Here is a 24,834-nt window from a genome sequence, read left to right as displayed (position 1 = left end):
GGTGTTCAATGGCAAATGTCAATCGAGCTCCATGGTGCCGGGCAGTGAGCACAGGGCCCACTGGAGGATGTTGGGCCCTCAGGCCAGCCTCGTGAAGTCTGCTTGCGATTGTTTGGTCAGAGAAAATCACACCAGTGGCCTGCTGGAGGTCATTTTGTAGGGCTCTGGCAGAGCTCATCCTGGTCCTCCTTGCACAAAGTTGCAGATACCGGTCCTGTTGATGGGTTAAGGACCTTCTACGGCCCTGTCCAGCTCTCCTAGAGTAACTGCCCATCTCCTGGAATCTCCTCCATGCTCTGGAGACTGTGTTGGGAGCCATAGCCAACATTCTGGCAATGGCACGTAATGATGTGCCATCCTGGAGGAGTTGGACTGCCTGGGCAACCTCTATATTGTCCAGGTATGGCCTCATCCTACCAGTAGTGACACCAACCTCTATAGGGTCCAGGTATGGCCTCATCCTACCAGTAGTGACACCAACCTCTATAAGGTCCAGGTATGGCCTCATCCTACCAGTAATGACACCAACCTCTATAAGGTCCAGGTATGGCCTCATCCTACCAGTAGTGACACTGATTTCTATAGGGTCCAGGTATGGCCTCATCCTACCAGTAGTGACACCGACCTCTATAGGGTCCAGGTATGGCCTCATCCTACCAGTAGTGACACCAACCTCTATAGGGTCCAGGTATGGCCTCATCCTACCAGTAGTGACACAGATTTCTATAGGGTCCAGGTATGGCCTCATCCTACCAGTAGTGACACTGACCTCTATAGGGTCCAGGTATGGCCTCATCCTACCAGTAGTGACACCGATCTCTATAGGGTCCAGGTATGGCCTCATCCTACCAGTAGTGACACCGACTTCTATAGGGTCCAGGTATGGCCTCATCCTACCAGTAGTGACACCGACCTCTATAGGGTCCAGGTATGGCCTCATCCTACCAGTAGTGACACCAACCTCTATAGGGTCCAGGTATGGCCTCATCCTACCAGTAGTGACACCAACCTCTATAGGGTCCAGGTATGGCCTCATCCTACCAGTAGTGACACAGATTTCTATAGGGTCCAGGTATGGCCTCATCCTACCAGTAGTGACACCAACCTCTATAGGGTCCAGGTATGGCCTCATCCTACCAGTAGTGACACAGATTTCTATAGGGTCCAGGTATGGCCTCATCCTACCAGTAGTGACACTGACCTCTATAGGGTCCAGGTATGGCCTCATCCTACCAGTAGTGACACCGATCTCTATAGGGTCCAGGTATGGCCTCATCCTACCAGTAGTGACACCGACTTCTATAGGGTCCAGGTATGGCCTCATCCTACCAGTAGTGACACCGACCTCTATAGGGTCCAGGTATGGCCTCATCCTACCAGTAGTGACACCAACCTCTATAGGGTCCAGGTATGGCCTCATCCTACCAGTAGTGACACCAACCTCTATAGGGTCCAGGTATGGCCTCATCCTACCAGTAGTGACACAGATTTCTATAGGGTCCAGGTATGGCCTCATCCTACCAGTAGTGACACCAACCTCTATAGGGTCCAGGTATGGCCTCATCCTACCAGTAGTGACACAGATTTCTATAGGGTCCAGGTATGGCCTCATCCTACCAGCAGTGACACTGATCCCAGCCCAATTCAAAACTAGTGAAAAACAGAAACGATAAGTAGGGAGGCCTCCACCTGTAAAACCATTCCTGTTTTGGAGGTCGTCTCATTGTTGCCCATTTAGTGCACCTGTTATTCATTTCATGAACACCAAAGCAGCTGAAACTCATTAACAATCCCCTTTGTACACCCCTCCCCCTCTGTGTACACCCCTCTGTGTACACCCCTCCCCCTCTGTATAAATCCCCTCCCCCCTGTGTACACCCCTCCCCCCTCTGTGTACACCCCTCCCCCTTTGTATAAATCCCATCCCCCTCTGTGTACACCCCTCCCCCTCTGTGTACACCCCTCCCCCTCCGTATAAACCCCATCCCCCCTTGTGTAAACCCCCCGTGCTCTGTGTACACCCCTTCCCCCTCTGTGTACACCCCTCCCCCCTCTGTATAAATCCCATCCACCTCTGTGTACACCCCTCCCCCTCTGTGTACGCCCCTCCCCCTCTGTGTACGCCCCTCCCCCTCTGTGTACACCCCTCCCCCTCTGCGTACACCCCTCCCCCCTGCTACTTACCTGACCAGATCAATATCCCTGGAGTTTTATTGACCTGATCCTATACTCTGATTACAAAGTGTTCCTTTCATTTTTTTGAGCAGTGTGTGTATATATATATATACACACACACACAGTATATATACAGTATTATAGATTTTAAAAAACTGAGCCGTCTCAATGACCACTTTGTGAATTGCCGGTGATATATATATATAAATACTTGTAAAAAAGAAGGTACAAATTAAAAAACATAAACATATAAATATATAAAACAGAAAGAAAAATCTCACAGACTTGGATGGAGCACAGAGTCATTTTCTGCCGTCACTCTTCTCTGATGAAGGATCTGCACACATAATGACAGTAAGCTCTGTGACCCAGCTGCTGTAGTCACACCTGTGCCCACACGAGGGCGCTCCGAACCCAAGCTGACCATTATAGAGCTCCGTGCTGCAGCAGCTGGCGTTCCTCTAGTGGCCACACGAGGGCGCTCCGCCCCCCCCATCCTCACTATTACAGCTCAGTGTCTCGGCAGGCGCAGCTCCTTCTGCGGCCACACGGTGGCGCTCTTCTGACTCTTTGTACCGGAAGTAGACGCTCCGTGTCACCGGGCGGAAGGCGGTGAGTTGTTGGGAGAAGTCGGAGATGGAGGCGGCGGGGTGGCTGCTGAGAGCTGTCATCGTTCTGTTCGTACACAGGTCAGTCCGAGCCGCTTCTCCTCTCCCCGGGGCGGGCGGCGTCCATCGCGGCTCTTCTCTATTCTACACACCGCGTACTGAGTGCGATTCCCCGCAGTGACCGGCAGGTGGCGCACACGTGTTCTCTATATCGGTGACCACCAGATGGCGCCCGTTCCCCACATTGTATATTATACATGGATCGCACTTCTCTCACACCGCCACCAGATGGCGCCCGTTCCCCACATTGTATATTATACATGGATCGCACTTCTCTCACACCGCCACCAGATGGCGCCCGTTCCCTGCATTGTATATTATACGCCATTCTCTCACACCGCCACCAAATGATGCCTGTTCCCTGCATTGTATATTATACATGGAGCGCACTTCTCTCACACCGCCACCAGATGGCGCCCATAACCTGCATTGTATTATATATACACCAGCTGAATATAGAGGGCTGTACTTCTCTACTACCACCACCAGGGGGCGCTGAGATACAATGTCCAGGCTGTGTGAGACAGCAATTAATGTCCCCCTGGAGTGTGTCACAGCAATTAATGTCCCCCTGGAGTGTGTCACAGCAATTAATGTCCCCCTGGAGTGTCTCACAGCAATTGGTGTCCCCGTGGAGTGTGTCACGGTGATTGGTGTCCCCCCTGGAGTGTGTCACGGCGATTGGTGTCCCCCCTGGAGTGTGTCACGGCGATTGGTGTCCCCCCTGGAGTGTGTCACGGCGATTGGTGTCCCCCCTGGAGTGTGTCACGGCGATTGGTGTCCCCCCTGGAGTGTGTCACGGCGATTGGTGTCCCCCCTGGAGTGTGTCACGGCGATTGGTGTCCCCCCTGGAGTGTGTCACGGCGATTGGTGTCCCCCCTGGAGTGTGTCACGGCGATTGGTGTCCCCCCTGGAGTGTGTCACGGCGATTGGTGTCCCCCCTGGAGTGTGTCACGGCGATTGGTGTCCCCCCTGGAGTGTGTCACGGCGATTAATGCCCCCCTGGAGTGTGTCATGGTAATTAGTGTCCCCCCATTCCCTCCCCCCCAAGTGTGTCACATGTATTACTGTCCCCTCATCTCCTTACGTGTGTCCCATTTCATTAATGTCCCCCGATCCCCCCAGTGTGTCCCGTGTATTGGTGTCCCCCCAGTGTGCCCCGTGCATTGGTGTCCCCCCAGTGTGCCCCGTGCATTGGTGTCCCCCCAGTGTGCCCCGTGCATTGGTGTCCCCCCAGTGTGCCCCGTGCATTGGTGTCCCCCAGTATTGGTGTCCCCCCCCCCGGGGTGTCCCATGTATTGGTGTCCCCCCCCGGGGTGTCCCATGTATTGGTGTCCCCCCCCGGGGTGTCCCATGTATTGGTGTCCCCCCCCGGGGTGTCCCATGTATTGGTCCCCCCCCCCGGGGTGTCCCATGTATTGGTGTCCCCCCCCCCGGGGTGTCCCATGTATTGGTGTCCCCCCCCGGGGTGTCCCATGTATTGGTGTCCCCCCCCGGGGTGTCCCATGTATTGGTGTCCCCCCCCCCCGGGTGTCCCATGTATTGGTGTCCCCCCCCGGGGTGTCCCATGTATTGGTGTCCCCCCCCCGGGGTGTCCCATGTATTGGTGTCCCCCCCCGGGGTGTCCCATGTATTGGTGTCCCCCCCCGGGGTGTCCCATGTATTGGTGTCCCCCCCGGGGTGTCCCATGTATTGGTGTCCCCCCCGGGGTGTCCCATGTATTGGTGTCCCCCCTGGGGTGTCCCATGTATTGGTGTCCCCCCCGGGGTGTCCCATGTATTGGTGTCCCCCCCCGGGGTGTCCCATGTATTGGTGTCCCATGTATTGGTGTCCCATGTATTAGTGCCCCCCCCTCCCAGTGTGTCCCATTGGTCATCCCCCCCCCAGTGTGTCCCATGTATTAGTGTCCCCCCCGGTGTGTCCCATTGGTCACCCCCCCCAGTGTGTCCCATTGGTCATCCCCCCCCCCAGTGTGTCCCATGTATTAGTGTCCCCCCCGGGGTGTCCCATGTATTGGTGTCCCCCCCCGGGGTGTCCCATGTATTGGTGTCCCCCCCCGGGGTGTCCCATGTATTGGTGTCCCCCCCCGGGGTGTCCCATGTATTGGTGTCCCCCCCCCCCGGGGTGTCCCATGTATTGGTGTCCCCCCCCTGGGGTGTCCCATGTATTGGTGTCCCCCCCCCCCGGGGTGTCCCATGTATTGGTGTCCCCCCCCGGGGTGTCCCATGTATTGGTGTCCCCCCCCCCCGGGGTGTCCCATGTATTGGTGTCCCCCCCCCGGGGTGTCCCATGTATTGGTGTCCCCCCCCCGGGGTGTCCCATGTATTGGTGTCCCCCCCCCGGGGTGTCCCATGTATTGGTGTCCCCCCCCCGGGGTGTCCCATGTATTGGTGTCCCCCCCCCCCCCCGGGGTGTCCCATGTATTGGTGTGTCCCCCCCCCCCCGGGGTGTCCCATGTATTGGTGTCCCTCCCGGGGTGTCCCATGTATTGGTGTCCCATGTATTGGTGTCCCCCCCCCCCCCCAGTGTGTCCCATGCATTAGTGCCCCCCCCCGGTGTGTCCCATTGGTCATCCCCCCCCCAGTGTGTCCCATGTATTAGTGTCCCCTCAGTTTTGGGTAATTATTATTCATTTCCTCTCAGGTGGGCGGAGTCATCTCAGGTTCAGGAAGGAAGCCCGCCGGGGGAATCCGGTAAGTGTTGCGCCATGTGGGGTGTTGGGCGGTCTCCGGTGGCGGCGGGGCGCTCCTCTCACCTCCTCCCATCTTGTGTGTTGCAGAGACCCCGGCGGTGACCCCGTGTTGGAGGACCGAGGAATTCACCGTCTCCAAAGATTGCTACAACTGTAACCAGTTTGATACGGTGAGTGTCCCTCCGAGGCTCCGCCCCCCTGGTGCTTCCTCCACCCTCCCATCTGCACTGTAGATCCCGTATGGGGAGTGTCTTCAGGGCGATGGGCGGGGCTGTGTGTGATCAGCTGACCTGTGGTGGAAGTTTTGCTCAGCGGGCCCCACCTACAGCGCTCCCCCCCCCCCCCATCCCCCACATGTAATGACGGTTTCTCTTTCCCTTCCAGAAAGCGGTCAGTCAATGCGTCGTCACCGGATTCATCGAGCAAGTCAGCTGCAGCCCCTCCAAGAAAGTGGAATACAAGAGGTAAGAGAGTGGGGGATGGGGAGGGGGCGGAGCTTAGAAGGAGCCATTATGGCCTATTGGGAAACGGCTGCAGTTCTGTGTACCAATCCGCTGCAAAGGAGAGTTGGAGGGGGTGGGGCCACCAGCCAAAGGCACTAAGACGGTGGAATATGGGTGGAGCTGTCTATGGCTCCGCCCAGTGCAGTCCCAAAGCTGACATTTAGTGAGGGAACCTTTTTGGAGGTTATTTTAGACTGTCAGCTCTTCTGCCAAGCGGCGCATCCAGAAACAGAATCACGGCTGAGCCGCCAGTCTCGAGGGCGGGATTTCCTGTGGCATTAAAGACAACCTGTCTGGGTAGATGTACAGGAGGAGCCTATGCTGATTCTGGGCGGGGCACTCTGAGCAGGGGTGGGGCACTGTGGGGGCGGGGCATATGTAAATTTAATCCTGATGACACTACTTTTACTCTCGGAAGTGAAGATTAGAGGGGTTGTCGTCCTGGGGGGGGGGGGGGGGGGGCGAGGTATTATTTGATGCTCACTTTGATATTGTCTCCGCCCTCTTTCAGCTGCCGCTCAGTCGCCATGGAGAAGAAGGTCTTCTGGGAGTTTGTGGGGATCATGATGGCGGCCGCCGTGGTCATGGCGTTGGTGGTGGTGATTCGGCAGAGGATGCTGGACCGGAGGGCCCTGGAGAAAGTGCGCAAGCAGATCGAGTCCATCTGATTGTCGGTGCCGGACGCTCGGGCTGCGGACTTTTCCTCGCCGTTATAGAGGAGGGACACGCCCATCTTCTGACCAATCCCATTCCTGGAGCTGCAGCAGTGATATTTCAGTTATGAGTGGAGCCCCCTGCTGGCTTCCTCTATGTCTGAGGACTCCAACGGTGACCCCTCCCACCTTCATCCCCAGGGTTGTCACCAATGAGGGGTGTCTAGGGCCTCTTCACCAGGGGGGGCCCAGACTTCTCCATCAGGACTCCGAGGGGGGAGGGGGGTAAATTGGACACTTGTTCTGTGATATTTGGACTTTCAATGTATTTATTATAGAAACTGATACAGCGTTGAAGTTTTATATTTTTAGGAAAATAAAAAAATACTTTTCATTTTATTATTTATTTCTTAAACACATTTCTTCATGTGATCGTTCCCAGCCAATGTAGTGAAAGCTCCCAGTGTGGGGTCATGTGATCGCTCCCAACCAATATAGTGAAAGCTCCCAGTGTGGGGTCATGTGATCGCTCCCAACCAATGTAGGAAAAGCTCCCAGTGTGAGGTCATGTGATCGCTCCCAGCCAATATAGTGAAAGCTCCCAGTGTGGGGTCATGTGATCGCTCCCAGCCAATGTAGTGAAAGCTCCCAGTGTGGAGTCATGTGATCACTCCCAACCAATGTAGTGAAAGCTCTTAGTTTAGGGTCATATGAACGCTCCCAGCCGATGTGGTGAAAGCTCCCAGTAGTGTGGAGTCATGTGATTGCTCCCAGCCAATGTAGTGAAAGCTCCCAATGTGGGGTCATGTGGTGAAAGCTACCAGTGTGGAGTCATGTGATTGCTCCCAACCAATATAGTGAAAGCTCCCAATGTGGAGTCATGTGATTGCTCCCAACCAATATAGTGAAAGCTCCCAATGTGGAGTCATGTGATCGCTCCCAGCCCATGTACTGAAAGCTCCCAGTGTGGAGTCATGTGATCGCTTCCAGTGTGGGGTCATGTGATCGCTCCCAGCCCATGTAGTGAAAGCTCCCAATGTGGGGTCATGTGATCGCTCCCAACCAATGTAGTAAAAGCTCCCAGTGTGAGGTCATGTGATCGCTCCCAGCCAATATAGTGAAAGCTCCCAGTGTGGGGTCATGTGATCGCTCCCAGCCAATATAGTGAAAGCTCCTAGTTTAGGGTTACGTGATCGCTCCCAGCCCATGTAGTGAAAGCTCCCAGTGTGGGGTCATGTGATCACTCCCAACCAATGTGGTGAAAGCTCCCAGCGTGGAGTCATGTGATCTCCCAGCCAATGTAGTGAAAGCTCCTAGTGTGAGGTCATGTGATCGCTCCCAACCAATGTTGTGAAAGATCCCAGTGTGGGGTCTTGCCTATTTTTGCCTGGGTGCCACAGTCCCACTGACACCAATGATTTGGGGGCTATTCTCACCTCTGGGGGCCACTATTCCACTGACACCAATGATTTGGGGGGGCGGTCTTGTCTGGGTGCCACTAACACCAATGATTTGGTTGCTATTCACCCCTGTCCGACAGACACCAGTGATTTTGGGGCCACTATCCCACTGACACCAGTGATTTGGGGGCCACTATCCCACTGACACCAGTGATTTGGGGGCCATTTGTTATCTATAGTGACTTCCCTTTGATCCGTATTTCCCTTTCCATACTTCTATAACATTTTTTTCCCAGTTGGGCCATAGAAGGTTCTGGAAGAATGTACCGGGCCCCAGTCTCACTAAAGTTGGTGAATAATGATGACACCATGAAAGCGATTGGACTGCCGTGGATAAATTTACCGTCTTGTGTTGGGTTGAGTTATCCAATTGATCATAGTGATAGATTATTGATCATGCAGTGAATAGATACGGTGTATACTGTGGGTGAAATAAGTATTTGATCCCCTATCAATCAGCAAGATTCTGGTTCCCAGGTGTCTTCTATACAGGTAACGAGCTGAGATTAGGAGCACTCTCTCTTAAAGGGAGTGCTCTTAATCTCAGCTTGTTACCTGTATAAAAGACACCAGTCCACAGAAGCAATCAATCAGATTCCAATCTCTCCACCATGGCCAAGACCAAAGAGCTGTCCAAGGACGTCAGGGACAAGACTGTAGACCTACACAAGGCTGGAATGGGCTACAAGACCATCGCCAAGCAGCTTGGTGAGAGGTGACAAAAGTTGGTGTGATTATTCGCAAATGTAAGAAACCCAAAATAACGGTCAATCTCCCTACAAGATCTCACCCCGTGGAGTTTAAATGATCATGAGAACGGTGAGGAATCAGCCCAGAACTACACTGGAGAATCTTGTCAATTACTTAGCTGGGACCATAGTCACCAAGAAAACAATTGGTAACACACCACGCTGCGGAGGACTGAAATCCTGCAGCCCCCGCAAGGTCCTCCTGTTTAGGAAAGCACATGGACAGGACCATCTGAAGTTTGCTAATGAACATCTGAATGATTCCGAGGAGAACTGGGGGAAAGTGTTGTGGTCAGATGAGACCAAAATCAAGCTCTTTGGTTTCAACTCAACTCGCCGTGTTTGGAGGAGGAGGAATGCTGCCTATGACCCAAAGAACACCATCCCCACCATCCAACATGGAGGTGGAAACATTATGCTTTGGGGGTGTTTTTCTGCTAAGAGGACAGGACAACTTCACCGCATCAAAAGGGGCGATGAACGGGGCCATGTACTGCCAAATCTTGGATGAGAACCTCCTTCCCTCAGCCAGGGTATTGAAAATGGGTCATGGATGGGTCTACCAGCATGACAATGACCCAAAACACATGGCCAAGGCAACAAAGGTGTGGCTCAAGGGGAAGCACATTAAGGTCCTGGAGTGGTCTAGCCAGTCTCCAGACCTTAATCCTATAGAAAATACGTGGAGGGAGCTGAAGGTTCGAGTTACCAAACGTCAGCCCGGAAACCTTCATGACTTGGAGAGGATCTGCAACAAGGACAAAATCCCTCCTGAGATGTGTGCAAACCTGGTGGCCAACTCCAAGAAACGTCTGACCTCGGTGATCACCAACAAGGGTTTCTCCACCAAGTACCAAGTCATGTTTTAGGAAGGGGGTCAAATACTTATTTTCCCTCACTGTAGATGGACAGAACCTTCCCGTGTATGGCGGGGATATCATTGGATGGTCCATGTGTCTCCTCTCCCCCCCCCATAATAATCGGCTCTCTGTGCCCCTTTTATCTCAGGTGGATTGTTTATACCACCAATGATAATCCCCTCTTATCACACATTCTACAGATTTATCATCCTCATCTCAGACGTCAATGATACAAAGTATTTATTTCCTCCTCTACAATAATCCCCCCCGCAGGGCGGACACCATCATCGCTCCTCTACAATAATCCCCCCGCAGGGCGGACTTCATCATCGCTCCCATCAGAAGCCTCATCCGTATCAGATTAGCGCTCCGGAGATCAGCTCACCCGGCTGGATTGTCTTCTCATTCATGGCCGCCCCCTGCCCCAGGGCTACGTCTCCGGAGATTGGCGGCTGTTGGGGACGCTGTCTCCGATCGCTGATAAGCGGAGCGTCTCGGTCCGTGCGCTCGTCTCTCTTCCAACATGGCGGAAAGTTCTGTAAACTTCACGCAAGTTGCAGAAGAAGCGTGGGGCCGGCCGCCCCCCGTCTCAGAGGCATCTAAGGAAGAATTGGTTGCAGACGCTTCGTCTGGGGCAGTCGCAGAGCTTTCCGATCCGAAGTCCGCGCTTTACCGCGCATGCGTCTCCATGATGCACTGCGAAAGAGAAGGCGTGCCAGCGAACGTTAGCTGTGTGGTGATGTCATAGGAAGGGCGCTACAATGTTCTCTGTACAGCGCTGTGGTATATGTCAGAGCTATATAAATGTATAATAATAATAGTGTGTGACGGTGGGGGAGGGGACATTAGAGTGTAAGCTCTTCTGGTACAGAGACTGATGTGACTGTGGGGGGAGGGGACATTAGAGTGTAAGCTCTTCTGGTACAGAGACTGATGTGACTGTGGGGGGGGGGGGGACATTAGAGTGTAAGCTCCTCTGTACAGAGACTGATGTGACTGTGGGGGAGGGGACATTAGAGTGTAAGCTCCTCTGTACAGAGACTGATGTGACTGGGGGGGAGGGGACATTAAAGTGTAAGCTCTTCTGGTACAGACTGATGTGACTGTGGGGGGAGGGGACATTAGAGTGTAAGCTCCTCTGTACAGAGACTGATGTGACTGTGGGGGGAGGGGACATTAGAGTGTAAGCTCCTCTGTACAGAGACTGATATGACTGTGGGTGGAGGGGACATTAGAGTGTAAGCTCCTCTGTACAGAGACTGATATGACTGTGGGGGGAGGGGACATTAGAGTGTAAGCTCCTCTGTACAGAGACTGATGTGACTGTGGGGGGAGGGGACATTAGAGTGTAAGCTCCTCTGTACAGAGACTGATGTGACTGTGGGGGAGGGGACATTAGAGTGTAAGCTCCTCTGTACAGAGACTGATATGACTGTGGGGGGGGGGGACATTAGAGTGTAAGCTCCTCTGTACAGAGACTGATATGACTGTGGGGGGAGGGGACATTAGAGTGTAAGCTCCTCTGTACAGAGACTGATGTGACTGTGCGGGGAGGGGACATTAGAGTGTAAGCTCCTCTGTACAGAGACTGATGTGACTGTGGGGGGAGGGGACATTAGAGTGTAAGCTCTTCTGGTACAGACTGATGTGACTGTGGGGGGAGGGGACATTAAAGTGTAAGCTCTTCTGGTACAGACTGATGTGACTGTGGGGGAGGGGACATTAGAGTGTAAGCTCCTCTGTACAGAGACTGATGTGACTGTGGGGGGAGGGGACATTAGAGTGTAAGCTCTTCTGGTACAGACTGATGTGACTGTGGGGGGAGGGGACATTAAAGTGTAAGCTCTTCTGGTACAGACTGATGTGACTGTGGGGGAGGGGACATTAGAGTGTAAGCTCCTCTGGTACAGAGACTGATGTGACTGTGGGGGAGGGGACATTAGAGTGTAAGCTCCTCTGTACAGAGACTGATGTGACTGTGGGGGAGGGGACATTAGAGTGTAAGCTCCTCTGTACAGAGACTGATGTGACTGTGGGGGGAGGGGACATTAGAGTGTAAGCTCTTCTGGTACAGACTGATGTGACTGTGGGGGGAGGGGACATTAAAGTGTAAGCTCTTCTGGTACAGACTGATGTGACTGTGGGGGAGGGGACATTAGAGTGTAAGCTCCTCTGTACAGAGACTGATGTGACTGTGGGGGGAGGGGACATTACAGTGTAAGCTCCTCTGTACAGAGACTGATGTGACTGTGGGGGGAGGGGGGAGGGGACATTAGAGTGTAAGCTCCTCTGGTACAGAGACTGATGTGACTGTGGGGGGAGGGGACATTAGAGTGTAAGCTCCTCTGTACAGAGATTGATGTGACTGTGGGGGAGGGGACATTAGAGTGTAAGCTCTTCTGGTGCAGAGACTGATGTGACTGTGGGGGGAGGGGACATTAGAGTGTAAGCTCCTCTGTACAGAGACTGATGTGACTGTGGGGGGAGGGGACATTAGAGTGTAAGCTCCTCTGTACAGAGACTGATGTGACTGTGGGGGGAGGGGACATTAGAGTGTAAGCTCCTCTGTACAGAGACTGATGTGACTGAGGGGGGAGGGGACATTAGAGTGTAAGCTCCTCTGGTACAGAGACTGATGTGACTGTGGGGGGGGGGGGGGGGGAGGGGACATTAGAGTGTAAGCTCTTCTGGTACAGAGACTGATGTGACTGTGGGGGGAGGGGACATTAGAGTGTAAGCTCCTCTGTACAGAGACTGATGTGACTGTGGGGGGAGAGGACATTAGAGTGTAAGCTCCTCTGTACAGAGACTGATGTGACTGTGGGGGGAGGGGACATTAGAGTGTAAGCTCTTCTAGTACAGAGACTGATGTGACTGGCTCAGTGATCTCTGTACAGCACTGCGGTATATGTCGGAGCTATATACATGTATAATATTTGGGAGGTCTCGGCTCACCTTGGGCATTTGGTTCAGTTTGGACTCCCATAGGATTCCTCTCTTGGATTGGAGTTTTTCCAGGACATCCTGAAGCTCCAGGAGCTGCGGACAGACAGAGGGACATTTATTGATCTGGTACAGAAGGGAGATATCATACAGTATAAATCATATACATGGAACCCGGAATCTGATCAATTCATTCAATATTATAATAATAAACGAACAAGAATTACATGAAATAATACAATGCGGAGGTTCTGATTGGTTCTCTCGTTAGAGGCGGGGTCAGACACTTTGTGAGGCTGTCAAGAACGAGGTTTTTTTAGAGATACATTGATTATTGATGATAGGTGGAACAATTGATATGTGTATAGTAATATAGATTTATAGATATGTTGATTGATTAAAGATAGACTGATTTATAACAGGGAGGTTGATAATTGATTGATAATATGATAATAGATAAATGATATTAGATTGATAATTAATTGATTAAATATAGGTTGAGAGATTATAGATTGATAATACGTTAAATTATGCTGATTGATTAAAGATAGACTGATAGATTTATAATAGTCAAGTTGATAATAGATTGATCCAATATAATAATAATAGATAAACAATATTAAATAAATTATTAATTGATTGATTAAAGATAGAGTGAGAGCAAATAGATTGATAATAAGATACAATTATGCTGATTGGTTAAAAATAGACTGATAAATGTATAATAGGGAGGTTGATAATAGATTGATCCAATATATTGATAATAGATAAACAATATTAGATTGATAATTAATTGATTAAAGATAGATTTGAGAGATTAATAGATTGATAATAAGTTAAATCATGCTGATTGATTAAAGATAGATTGATACATTTATAATAGAGAGGTTGATAATAGATTGATCCAATATATTGATAATAGATAAACAATAATATATAGATTATTAATTGATTGAGTAAAGATAGAGTGAGAGCAAATAGATTGATAATAAGATACAATTGTGCTGTTTGATTAAAAATAGACTGATAAATGTATAATAGGGAGGTTGATAATAGATTGATAATTGATTGATTAAAGATAGACTGATAGATATATAATAGAGAAGTTGATAATAGGTAAACAATATTAGTTTTGATGATTGATTAAAGACAGACTGATATATTTTTAGTAGTGACGTTGATAATAGATTGACAATACAATAATATGATAATAGATAAACAATATTAGATTGATAATTAATTGATTAAAGATAGATTGAGAGATTATAGATTGATAATAAATTAAATTATGCTGACAGATTTATAATAGTCAAGTTGATAATATATTGATTCAATATATTAATAATAGATAAATATTAATCGATTATTATTGATTGATTAAAGATAGAGTGAGAGCAAATAGATTGATAATAAGATAAATTATTCTGATTGATTAAAAATAGACTGATAAATGTATAATAGGGAGGTTGATAATAGATTAATAATTGATTGATTAATGATAGACTAATAGATATATAATAGAGACATTGATAATAGATTGATAATTGATTTATTACAGATAAACCGATAGATTTATAATAGAGAGTTTGATAATAGATTGATAATACAATAAACTGATTAAAGATAAACAATATTAGTTTTGATGATTAATTAAAGATAGATTGAGAGATAATAGATTAATAACAAGATAAATTATGCTGATTGATTAAAGATAGACTGATCTATTTTTAGTAGTGAAGTTGGTAATAGATTGATCCAATAAAGTGACGAGAGGTAAACAATATCAGGTTGATAATTGATTGATTAAAGATAGACTGATAGATTTAGGCAGATAATAGATTGACAAAACAATGAATTGATGACAATATTAGATCGATAACTGATTCATTAAAGACAGATTGAGAGATAATAGATTGATAGTAAGATAAATTATGCTTATTGATGAAAGATAGACTAATAGATTTATAATAGAGAGGTTGATAATAGATTGATAATATAATAAATTGATAATAGATATGCGATATTGGATTGATAATTGATTGATTAAAAATAGAGTGAGAGCTAATAGATTGATAATAATATTGGTTGATGGATATGCTGATTAATTAAAGATAGACTGATATATTTATAATAGAGAGGTTGATAATAGATTGACAATACAATAAATTGATAATGGATAAACAATATTAGATAGATTATTAATTGATTGATTAAAGATAGATTGCGAGCAAATAGATTGATAATAAGATAAATTATGCTGATTAATTAAATCTAGACTGATACATTTATAATAAAGAGGTTGATATTAGATTGATACAATACATTGATAACAGATAAACAATATTAGATTGATAATTGATTGATTAAAGATACCTTTGAAATAATTTGAATAGTGAAGTTGATAAAAGATTGAAACAACAAACTGATAATCGATATACAATATTAGATTGATAAATTGATTGATTAAAGACAGATATTAGCTTGATCATAGGATAGATTGATAATAATAATAAAGATTGATTGATATTAAAAATAGACTGATAGATAACAGGCCTTATAATAAACACATTGATTCTCGATTGACTGTCGATAGATTTCTAGATATTTTGATAACAGTTTGAAAATAGATTGACAAAGTGACGATAGAAAGACCAATTGATAGATTATAGATCGGTAGATAGACTGTAACGGGTTGTCCCATATTTCTGCTGGGTCTCGGTACATATAACCAGTGAAAGTATTTCGTTTTTTTAGGTAGAAACCAATCAGAAAAACAAACAAAATGATAAAAAAAAGTTATTTTTGGGGTCGCCGGGTAATTCTTCTCCACATCCAGATGTTGGCGCTGTGATTGATGAAGGACGGCGGGGTACAGAGACACCCCCAACACACAACGACCACCTATGGAAATCCAGGTCCTCTCTGTTGCTGGGCAGGTTAGTTTGTTTTTTGTTCTGCCCCTCCCCCCCCCCCCCCTGCGTTATTTTGGCTCCAGTTTTCGGGTCGCTCTTCACCATTCGAGAAACACTTGAAAACAAAGTAACATTACAAAGCGATAAATATATAAAATTCTCTCACCAGCTCTTTCTCGCTGCCCCGGGGATTGGCCCGCGTCTTGGCGAACGCCAGGAAGGCGAGCAGAGAGGCGATGAGGCACAAGGACAGGACCGGTGACCGATGCGGGGAGCTCATGGCTGCTGCGGGGACGATGGAGGGGACGGTCCGCGGTGTCGGTGAGCTCGTCCAGTCAGTGACGGAGATTAGGTGGGACGCGGCGGGTGATAAACACTTGGCGCGGGGGGGTGGCACGTCGGGTCACTAAGCCGTAAAAGAAAGAAAACCTAAATGACTTCAGCTGATCTCTGGAGAAAATCCCGGCTCTGATGTCATTGGTGGATCACGTTACAATGTTGCATTTTGTTTTTAAGACTTTCCAAATAGTAACTGCGAGAGATCCGAGGATACGAGATTGATAATATAATATTATCATTCGATCGGCCATTTCGGGGCCAAATTCTAGCCAATGGGAAGAACTCCAAGTTATTGGGGTTTTTTTTCCTGTCTGTGACCCCATCATGGAGATTTTCCCTGTACAAGGAAAGGGTTGTCACCTGGAAGGCACAGACACCAATGAAAACCTTGTCAGAGGTTGTAGCCCCTCCCATCTCTGTCCCCATTGGAAGGATTTCTCCCCCCCTGTCATTTCACATGTCAGGCTGTTTATGGGGCTCCAATTGTGTGAACAGTCATAAACATGTGGAAGGATGGAAAAATGAGGCCCCTCCCCCTCAGCATCTCATTGGTGGAGGCGGGCACAGTCTTAAAGCAGGGCGGAGACAGGCACCGGATTATTTTGGGGGTGTGGCTTAGGAGATCAGCTAGTTTGCATATTAGCTCCTCCCACACTCAGGTTCTTAAATAGTTCAATATTAATGTTTATAAACAATATTACTTTGTATCTCTCCATCTCCTGTCTGATCAATGTTTATAAACAATGTTACTTTGTATCTCTCTATCTCCTGTCTGATCAATGTTTATAAACAATGTTACTTTGTATCTCCTGTCTAAACAATGTTTATAAACAATGTTACTTTGTATCTCTATCTCCCATCTGATCAATGTTTATAAACAATGTTACTTTGTATCTCTATCTCCCATCTGATCAATGTTTATAAACAATGTTACTTTGTATCTCTTTTTTTGGAAATGTTTTTGCTCCAGTTCTTGATGGAATCTCCTGTATATAAATGTTGGCCCCGCCCTCTCATCCCATAATGCAATGCGCCCCCCTGCAGTGTCCTATTGAGGGACGGGAGGCGCATTGCGCTGCAGTTTGAGGCCGAGATTTGCACACTCTTCACCAGCGCCAGCCGGACGCAGAGGGTGAAATGTAATTGGTGGCGCCTTCTTCATTCATCCTGAAATAAATCCCCTGAATTGGGGGGATGATGGTTACAAATTGTATTATCATTTTTATTAAGTTCCCCCCGCCGCCAGTGCGCCCAGACAGCGGTCAGACGCCGCCGCCGCCATCCGCCTTCCATGCAAATAAAGAATAAGATTAAGGAGCGTCTTGGATATCGCCGTATTATGCCGCCCGTCTGAGGAGCCGGTCATCTCCGAGGCGTCCGCGCCATTCATCAATCTGAGAAAATGACATCCTATCGTAACGCAGCAGACGGCGGCGGATAGACGCAGGAAATGTCCTCCCATCACCATCAGTTATTTCTAAATACTTTCACCAGAGACCTTTGTGCGTTTGTTTTTTTTTACGGCGAGACCGCCCGCAAAACTGATAAAACCCGCTTTATGGCAAAATTCAGCAGGCCTTTTCACAGTGCCCCTGGGCAGACCTACAGTTCCTCATCACCTACTTGAGCCGCGAACATTGTGCAGGACGCTGCGAGGGCGTCGTGCGATTGGTTCCTATTTTTTTGTGAATAAAGTCCATCTCTTTTTTTTTTTTTTTTTTTTTTTTTTTACGTAAGCGCCCTCGCAATTTCTATTTATATTTGAACGGCTGCGAAAACACGTGGATTTATTTTTTATTTTTAACCTAATCGCAAAGACAGCGAAATTTCCAACCGAAGAGATCTAATCAGCCTAATAGGCAATTTCACCGGCTGTGAATGGCGGCCGTTTGGCGTCATTGCTCGTAGCGTTCCGAGGTGACGGTTACATAAGAGACTAATTTGCGAGTCGCTCACCTCGCCGCGCTCTCTAATCACTTCCACCGCGGATAAGCCGCAGATTATGTAAACGGATTACAGCCGGCCCACCTACCTGCAGGCCAGGAACCCACAGAGGTCACCTAGCGCCCTCTGGTGGTGGTCTCATTTTAGTTTTCACATTCAGTAATAAAAAAACTAATATATCAGAAAGACACATTGTAATCATTTTATCTTATTAAATCTAATTAAACCATGGCAACAGTATTCACAAGAAAATATTATTATTCTATGTTATAAAATTAATAATAAATAGAATTAAAAACAAAAGAAATAACGATTTATATATATATATATATATATATATATATATATATATATATATATATATATATATATATATATATATATATATATATATATATATATAAAATAAATAAATAAATAATGAATACAACAGGACTTTCTGATATATTGGGGGGAAAAAAATGAATATATCAGAAAAACACATTGTAATAGAGAAGAAGCAGAAGAAAAAAGAGAAAAAATATAAATAATATAAAAATATTATTATTCTATTTTATAAAATTAATAATAAATATAATTAAAAATAAAATAAATAATGATTTTATATATACATATATATATATATATATATATATATATATATATATATATAAATAATGAATACAAAATGTCTTTCTGATATATTGGAGAAAAAAAACTAATATATCAGAAAGACACGTTGTAATCATTTTATCTTATTAAATCTAATCTTCTCCTTTTTACAACCATGGCAACAGTATTCACAAGATAGAAAAGTATATAAAAAATATATTATTCTATTTTATAAAATGAATAATAAATAAAATTATAAATAAAAGAAGTAAATGAAAAATAAGTAGATACAAAATGTATCTATGGAATACAACATGTCTTTCATATATTTTGGAGGAAAAAAACCTTATATATATATATATATATATATATATATATATATATATATTATAGTATTATGTTATTAAAATGTATTAAAATATTATTCTATTTTATAAAATGAATAAAAGAAATGATTATATATCTATAGATCTATCTATAGATAGATCTATAGATCTATCTATATATAGATATAGATATCTATCTATATATATATATATATAGATATCTATATATAAATAAATAAATAAATAAATAATGAATATTTTTAATTCTATTTATTATTCATTTTATGAAATAGAAAAATAATATTTTTTATTATATCTTTCTATCTTGTGAATACTGTTGCCATGGTTGCAGAGAGGAGAATATTAGAATTTAATATATATATATATATATATATATATATATATTTATATATTATTTAATATAATTGATATATATTCTCTTTTTTTTTTTTTACTGAATGTGAAAATGTGGTGCCTCGCACTTCGTCTGCATGTAGATATATTTATATGACACATTGTAATCATTTTATTTTAATAAATCTAATATTCTTTTCTTTGCAACCATGACAATATTATTCATAAACTATATTAGATTGTAAGCTAGCATTATCCTGTGTGATAATAATAAAAATATATATGAAATGAATACAATAATATTGTTTTATCTTATAAAATTAATAATCAAAAAACAAATATATATATAAATAAGACACAAAAGAAGGAGAATGGCGGCACTTCCAGCGTAAAAGATTCTTGCTTTATTATAAATCCATTAAAATCGAGGACAAGACATACACATGCAGCTCATGGAAAAGTCAGCAAACGCATTTCATACACCTGTGATTAATCATTGCCCCGTGTCTTATTTATATATTTGTTTATTTATTTATTTTATTATTCATTTTATGATATATCATATTTATTTATTATATATTTTATATCTTGTTTATACTGTTGCAGTGGTTGCAATGTATCTTTCTCTGCCCTGCAACCATGGCAACAGTATCCACAAGATATAAATGATATAATAAATAAGTAAAATAATATTATTTTACATTATAAAATTATTAATAAAAATAATTAATAATAAAAGAAAGAAAAGAAGTATATAAATAAGACAGATTGTAATCATTTTATCTTATTAAATTTAATTTCTATGCCCTGCAACCATGGCAAAGGTATTCACAAGATTATATAATAAACAAGTAAAAGAATATCATTTTATAATATAAAATTAAAAATAAATTGAATTAATAATTAAAGAAAGTAAAAAGGCAAATATATATGCAAGACAGATTGTAATAATGTTATTTTATTAATTTAATTTTCTCTTTCCTGCAACCATGGTAACAGTATTCACAAGCTATAAAATATATAATAGGCTCAACTATGGAAATGACATCACAGGAATGTGTATATAGTTCTGCTGAAGCCAATCAGTAATGAGAGTCACCACATTCAGACAGAAGAGACTTTTCATCTTTATTGTGTTCTAGTTATACAAATCATCATATAAAACAATTGGGGGACGCTCAGACACAGGTGGGGAGACAAGGGGGTGGGGCTTCTGTCATGGGGAGGGGAGACTGATCATCAGGGGGTGTGGCCTCTGTCATGGGGAGGGGAGACTGATCATCGGGGGTGTGGCCTCTGTCATGGGGAGGGGAGACTGATCATCAGGGGTGGGTCCTCTGTCATGGGGAGGGGAGACTGATCATCGGGGGTGGGGCCTCTGTCATGGGGAGGGGAGACTGATCATTGGGGGTGGAGCCTCTGTCATGGGGAGGGGAGACTGATCATTGGGGGGTAGAGCCTCTGTCATGGGGAGGGGAGACTGATCATCAGGGGTGGGGACTCTGTCATGGGGAGGGGAGACTGATCATCAGGGGGTGGGGCCTCTGTCATGGGGAGGGGAGATTGATCATCAGGGGTGGGTCCTCTGTCATTGGGAGGGGAGACTGATCATCGGGGGTGGGGCCTCTGTCATGGGGAGGGGAGACTGATCATTGGGGGGTAGAGCCTCTGTCATGGGGAGGGGAGACTGATCATCAGGGGTGGGGAGACTGATCATCAGGGGGTGGGGACTCTGTCATGGGGAGGGGAGACTGATCATCGGGGGTGTGGCCTCTGTCATGGGAAGGGGAGACTGATCATCGAGGGGTGGGGCCTCTGTCATGGGGAGGGAAGACTGATCATCGGGGGTGTGGCCTCTGTCATGGGGAGGGTAGACTGATCATCGGGGGTGGGGACTCTGTTATTGAAGGTCTAAGTATGGCAAGGGCCCGTCAGGATTCCAGGAGTGTTGGGCAGCAGAGGAGAGTGCCAGATCCTGGGGCAGCAATAAATAAAATAAGTATTTTTACTTATCTCCCCCCCACATAGATTAACAACCATTTAACCAATGCAGTGGGGGATGGGGTGAGGGGGGACCCTATTGCATGGATAAATGTACCGGGAGGCTTTATATTAGTGGCCCCTATTCATCTAGCGGCAATAACACACAAAACGCACTGACGGCATGCTAAAGTGACCTCTCATGCAATATTACTATATGTCACTTTGGCTTGCCGTTTGCGCCGTTCCTGCGTGATGACCCGAGGACAATGTCACCTGAAAAAAAGGGGGCTAATTACAGGGGATTCTGGGAACATATAATCTAGGGGTGGGGGTAGGGTTTGGAAACGCACGTGGTTGTCACATGAACACCGGTGGGGGTCGGATGGGGTTTGGGTGGGACGGTAAGTCACAGGGATGGTGGGACCGGCGCGGAGTACAAGGCGGTGTCGTCACAAGGGCGGCCGTTGACCCCGCCCATGGGTGGGAGGGGCTAGTAACACCGCAGCATGAATGAGCTGCAGGAAGCTCCTCGCAGGCAGTCACACAACTTCCCGATCCGCGGGCCGTGCTTCATGGCGCAACGTTCCCCGACGTCACACTGCGAGAGAGAGAGAGAGACAGAAACACAATGAGGGGGCGCCATGTCCGTCATCATACAGAGATCTGATTGGACAGGAATCCCAGGGAACTACAGACCTCCTGTCTGCCATTATCCATCCGCTCACACACTTTTACATAATAAATAATATTATATTTAATTTAAAGTACAATATTCTTTTATATGTTATTTTTTATTATCCTTTAATTTTATTTTTTCCCCTATAATATCATACAAATTGTTCTCTGTTTCCCATCAGGGAGATTTCCCTTCACTTCCTGTCCAGAAGTCACAACAGGAAATGATGAGAGGAAATCTCTGCAAAGTGAAGGAAATCCCCTCCTGGTTGTCACCAGAACAGGTGTCCCCATTGATAGATTTCCTCTCTATTCCTGTCTCGGTGACAACCCAGAAAATCTTGAATTTTGCCTTCATATTTAGTGCCGGTACAATGGTCAGCGGAACAAATATAGAGGAGGAATCCTCCAATTGGGGAAACACACAACAATACGCAAGTGACATCACAAAATTATTTTACTTGCATGTGTATGAATTCAGAATTTTTTTTATTTCAATTATATATATATATATATACATATACATATATACACATACATACATACACCCTGAATAATAATAATAAATATATACATACTCTGTATTATAATTATATATATATATATATATATATATATATATATATATATATATATATATATATATATATATATATATATATATACCCTGTATAATAATTATAAATATATACCCTGTATAATAATAAATTATATATATATATATATATATAAAAATTTATTATTATTATCATTATTATTATACAGGGTATATATATATATATATATATATATATATATATATATATATATATATATATATATATATATATATTATGGTGACAAAATGCTGTGGATAGAAATGTCTTTGCCTCTCACCCGGGGTAGCTGGCTGGCTTTCTTCTCCAGACTCAGACCTCTGTCCTGGTTATAGTCCAGCAACTCTCCGAGGGCCACCGCCTGAAAAAGAGGGGACACCAATGACAGCCTGAGGACCACCGAACACTTTGTGCCCCCCCCCCCCCCCCCAAGAGGAACTAGGGCGCCATCTAGTGTGCAAAATTGTAAGTGGCAACTGATGGGTGAGATGTAGTAAGAGCGATGTTCTGCAGATCTCTAGAGAGGTCAGTGATGGGATAATCTGCAGAATATATCAATATGGATCTGTCAGGAGGGGGAGGGGAGGGAGCGATGTTCTGCAGATCTCTAGAGAGGTCAGTGATGGGATAATCTGCAGAATATATCAATATGGATCTGTCAGGAGGGGGAGGGGAGGGAGCGATGTTCTGCAGAACTCTAGAGAGGTCAGTGATGGGATAATCTGCAGAATATATCAATATGGATCTGTCAGGAGGGGGAGGGGAGGGAGCGATGTTCTGCAGATCTCTAGAGAGGTCAGTGATGGGATAATCTGCAGAATATATCAATATGGATCTGTCAGGAGGGGGAGGGGAGGGAGCGATGTTCTGCAGATCTATAGAGAGGTCAGTGATGGGATAATCTGCAGAATATATCTATGGATCTGTCAGGAGGGGGATGGGAGGGTGCGATGTTCTGCAGATCTCTAGAGAGGTCAGTGATGGGATAATCTGCAGAATATATCAACATGGATCTGTCAGGAGGGGGAGGGGCTGATGGAACACACAGTATACATATATATATATACTCACCAGGCTGTTGGGTTGGAGGGGGAGATCATTGGGAGATCCTGGCAGTTGGAAGTCTTCTGATTTCCCGGGAAGGATGAGGGAGGACAGGCACAGGGCGAGCAGTAAGGTGGGTGTTCGGGGTGTCAGGTAGGTGGGTGAGGGGGGTGGTCTCCTGGTGTCCATAGCAGGGTGTGCAGTGTCAGGGTGAGATCTCTTCTCCTAATATTGGTGACTAGAACCCAGCTTATATGTAGTAGGGAGGTCCCTGTGTGCTCCTCCCCCCCCCCAGACCCCCAAACTGACCCCCATTATTACATCTCCATCAGTGTTCCTCTCCTATTCCTCCTCACTTTATCCATCTCTCCCTCATCTTATATCTACCTTCTTTCTTTCTTTCTCTCTCTTTTTTTTTCTTTTACTTTTTTCCTTTCCTTTTCTTTCCTTTCTTTCATCTCTCTTCTCTCTTTTTTTTTTGTTTTTTTCCCTTTCATTTTCTCTTTCTTTCTTTCTGTCTTTCTTTCCTTTCATTTTCTTTCTTTCCTTTTTTTTTTCTTCTTCTCTTTTCTTTGTTTTTTTTCTCTTTCTTTTTCTTTCCTTTCTTTCTCTCTTCTCTGTTCTTTTCATTTTTTTCCTTTCCTTTCTCTCTTTCTTTTTTACTTTCTTTCTCTTTTTTTTCCTTCCCTTTATATATACACCCTGTATAATAATTATAAATATATACCCTGCATAATAATAATGTTAATATTATTAAAATTAAAATAAAAATTATAATATAAATATATATATACCCTGTAATAATTTTAGAATAATATATAAATATCCTGTATAATAATAAAACTGTATAATAATTATTTTCTTTCTTTCCTTTTTTTTTCTTCTTCTCTTTTCTTTGTTTTTTTTCTCTTTTCTTTCCTTTCCTTTCTTTCTCTGTTCTTTTCATTTTTCCCTTTCCTTTCTCTCTCTTTCTTTTTTACTTTCTTTCTCCCTTCTTCTCTTTTCTTTCTTTTACTTTCCTTTTCTTTCTTTTTCTCTTCTTCTCTTTTCTTTTTTTTTTTTTAATTTCTTTTACTTTACTTTCTTTCTCTCCCGCCCCCCCAGCCTCCCCTATGCTTCCTTCTCCTTCTTTCGCCTCTTACCCCCCCCCCCCCCCATGTCAAATTGTTGGTTCCAGTATCCATGATCTCTGTCTATAATACAGAATATACAGTATGTGGGTATTTCTATGTGGAATGTTCCTCTCAGAGAAGTGTGTGGGGTGGTGAAGGGTTAAGGTGGAGGTGATATGTACAGGTGTGTGGGGTGGTGAAGGGTTAAGGTGGAGGTGATATGTACAGGTGTGCGGGAAGTGTGTGGGGTGGTGA

General features: G+C 45.0%; 3 protein-coding genes across 3 annotated transcripts; 1 reads left to right on the top strand and 2 right to left on the bottom strand.

Moving 5' to 3' along the window:
- The first annotated feature begins 2,710 nt into the window (after window positions 1–2,710).
- JTB (jumping translocation breakpoint) lies at window positions 2,711–7,090 on the top strand. Its single transcript, XM_073609214.1, has 5 exons — window positions 2,711–2,864; window positions 5,487–5,536; window positions 5,623–5,705; window positions 5,920–5,999; window positions 6,550–7,090. Exons 1-5 carry the CDS (start codon window positions 2,812–2,814, stop codon window positions 6,704–6,706), a joined length of 423 nt encoding a protein of 140 aa, XP_073465315.1. The 5' UTR covers window positions 2,711–2,811; the 3' UTR covers window positions 6,707–7,090.
- A 384-nt stretch (window positions 7,091–7,474) lies between these two features.
- On the bottom strand, window positions 7,475–16,575 carry LOC141116786 (cocaine- and amphetamine-regulated transcript protein-like). Its single transcript, XM_073609215.1, has 4 exons — window positions 15,782–16,575; window positions 12,716–12,799; window positions 12,656–12,659; window positions 7,475–10,456 (listed from the first exon to the last, which is right to left on the bottom strand). The coding sequence occupies exons 1-4, from the start codon at window positions 15,893–15,895 to the stop codon at window positions 10,350–10,352; spliced, it is 309 nt and encodes a 102-aa protein (XP_073465316.1). The 5' UTR covers window positions 15,896–16,575; the 3' UTR covers window positions 7,475–10,349.
- A 2,959-nt stretch (window positions 16,576–19,534) lies between these two features.
- Window positions 19,535–24,581, bottom strand: LOC141116783 (cocaine- and amphetamine-regulated transcript protein-like). Its single transcript, XM_073609213.1, has 3 exons — window positions 23,495–24,581; window positions 22,704–22,784; window positions 19,535–21,750 (listed from the first exon to the last, which is right to left on the bottom strand). The coding sequence occupies exons 1-3, from the start codon at window positions 23,654–23,656 to the stop codon at window positions 21,643–21,645; spliced, it is 351 nt and encodes a 116-aa protein (XP_073465314.1). The 5' UTR covers window positions 23,657–24,581; the 3' UTR covers window positions 19,535–21,642.
- Between the last annotated feature and the right edge of the window lie 253 nt (window positions 24,582–24,834).

The sequence above is a fragment of the Aquarana catesbeiana genome, linkage group LG13, assembly GCF_042186555.1.
Source record: "Aquarana catesbeiana isolate 2022-GZ linkage group LG13, ASM4218655v1, whole genome shotgun sequence".
In the NCBI taxonomy this organism is placed as follows: domain Eukaryota; kingdom Metazoa; phylum Chordata; class Amphibia; order Anura; family Ranidae; genus Aquarana; species Aquarana catesbeiana.
Note: the sequence above shows the minus strand (reverse complement) of the source record. Positions and strands in the feature narration are given on the sequence as shown.

Coding starts and splice junctions, on each gene's coding strand:
- JTB (XM_073609214.1), top strand. CDS start 2,812: ATGGAGGCGGCGGGGTGGCTGCTGAGAGCTGTCATCGTTCTGTTCGTA. Junction 2,865..5,486: donor ATCGTTCTGTTCGTACACAG/GTCAGTCCGAGC, acceptor ATTTCCTCTCAG/GTGGGCGGAGTCATCTCAGG. Junction 5,706..5,919: donor ACTGTAACCAGTTTGATACG/GTGAGTGTCCCT, acceptor TTTCCCTTCCAG/AAAGCGGTCAGTCAATGCGT.
- LOC141116786 (XM_073609215.1), bottom strand. CDS start 15,895: ATGAGCTCCCCGCATCGGTCACCGGTCCTGTCCTTGTGCCTCATCGCC. Junction 12,800..15,781: donor GGGGCAGCGAGAAAGAGCTG/GTGAGAGAATTT, acceptor GTCTGTCCGCAG/CTCCTGGAGCTTCAGGATGT.
- LOC141116783 (XM_073609213.1), bottom strand. CDS start 23,656: ATGGACACCAGGAGACCACCCCCCTCACCCACCTACCTGACACCCCGA. Junction 22,785..23,494: donor CCCTCCAACCCAACAGCCTG/GTGAGTATATAT, acceptor CCTCTTTTTCAG/GCGGTGGCCCTCGGAGAGTT. Junction 21,751..22,703: donor AAGCCAGCCAGCTACCCCGG/GTGAGAGGCAAA, acceptor TCTCTCTCGCAG/TGTGACGTCGGGGAACGTTG.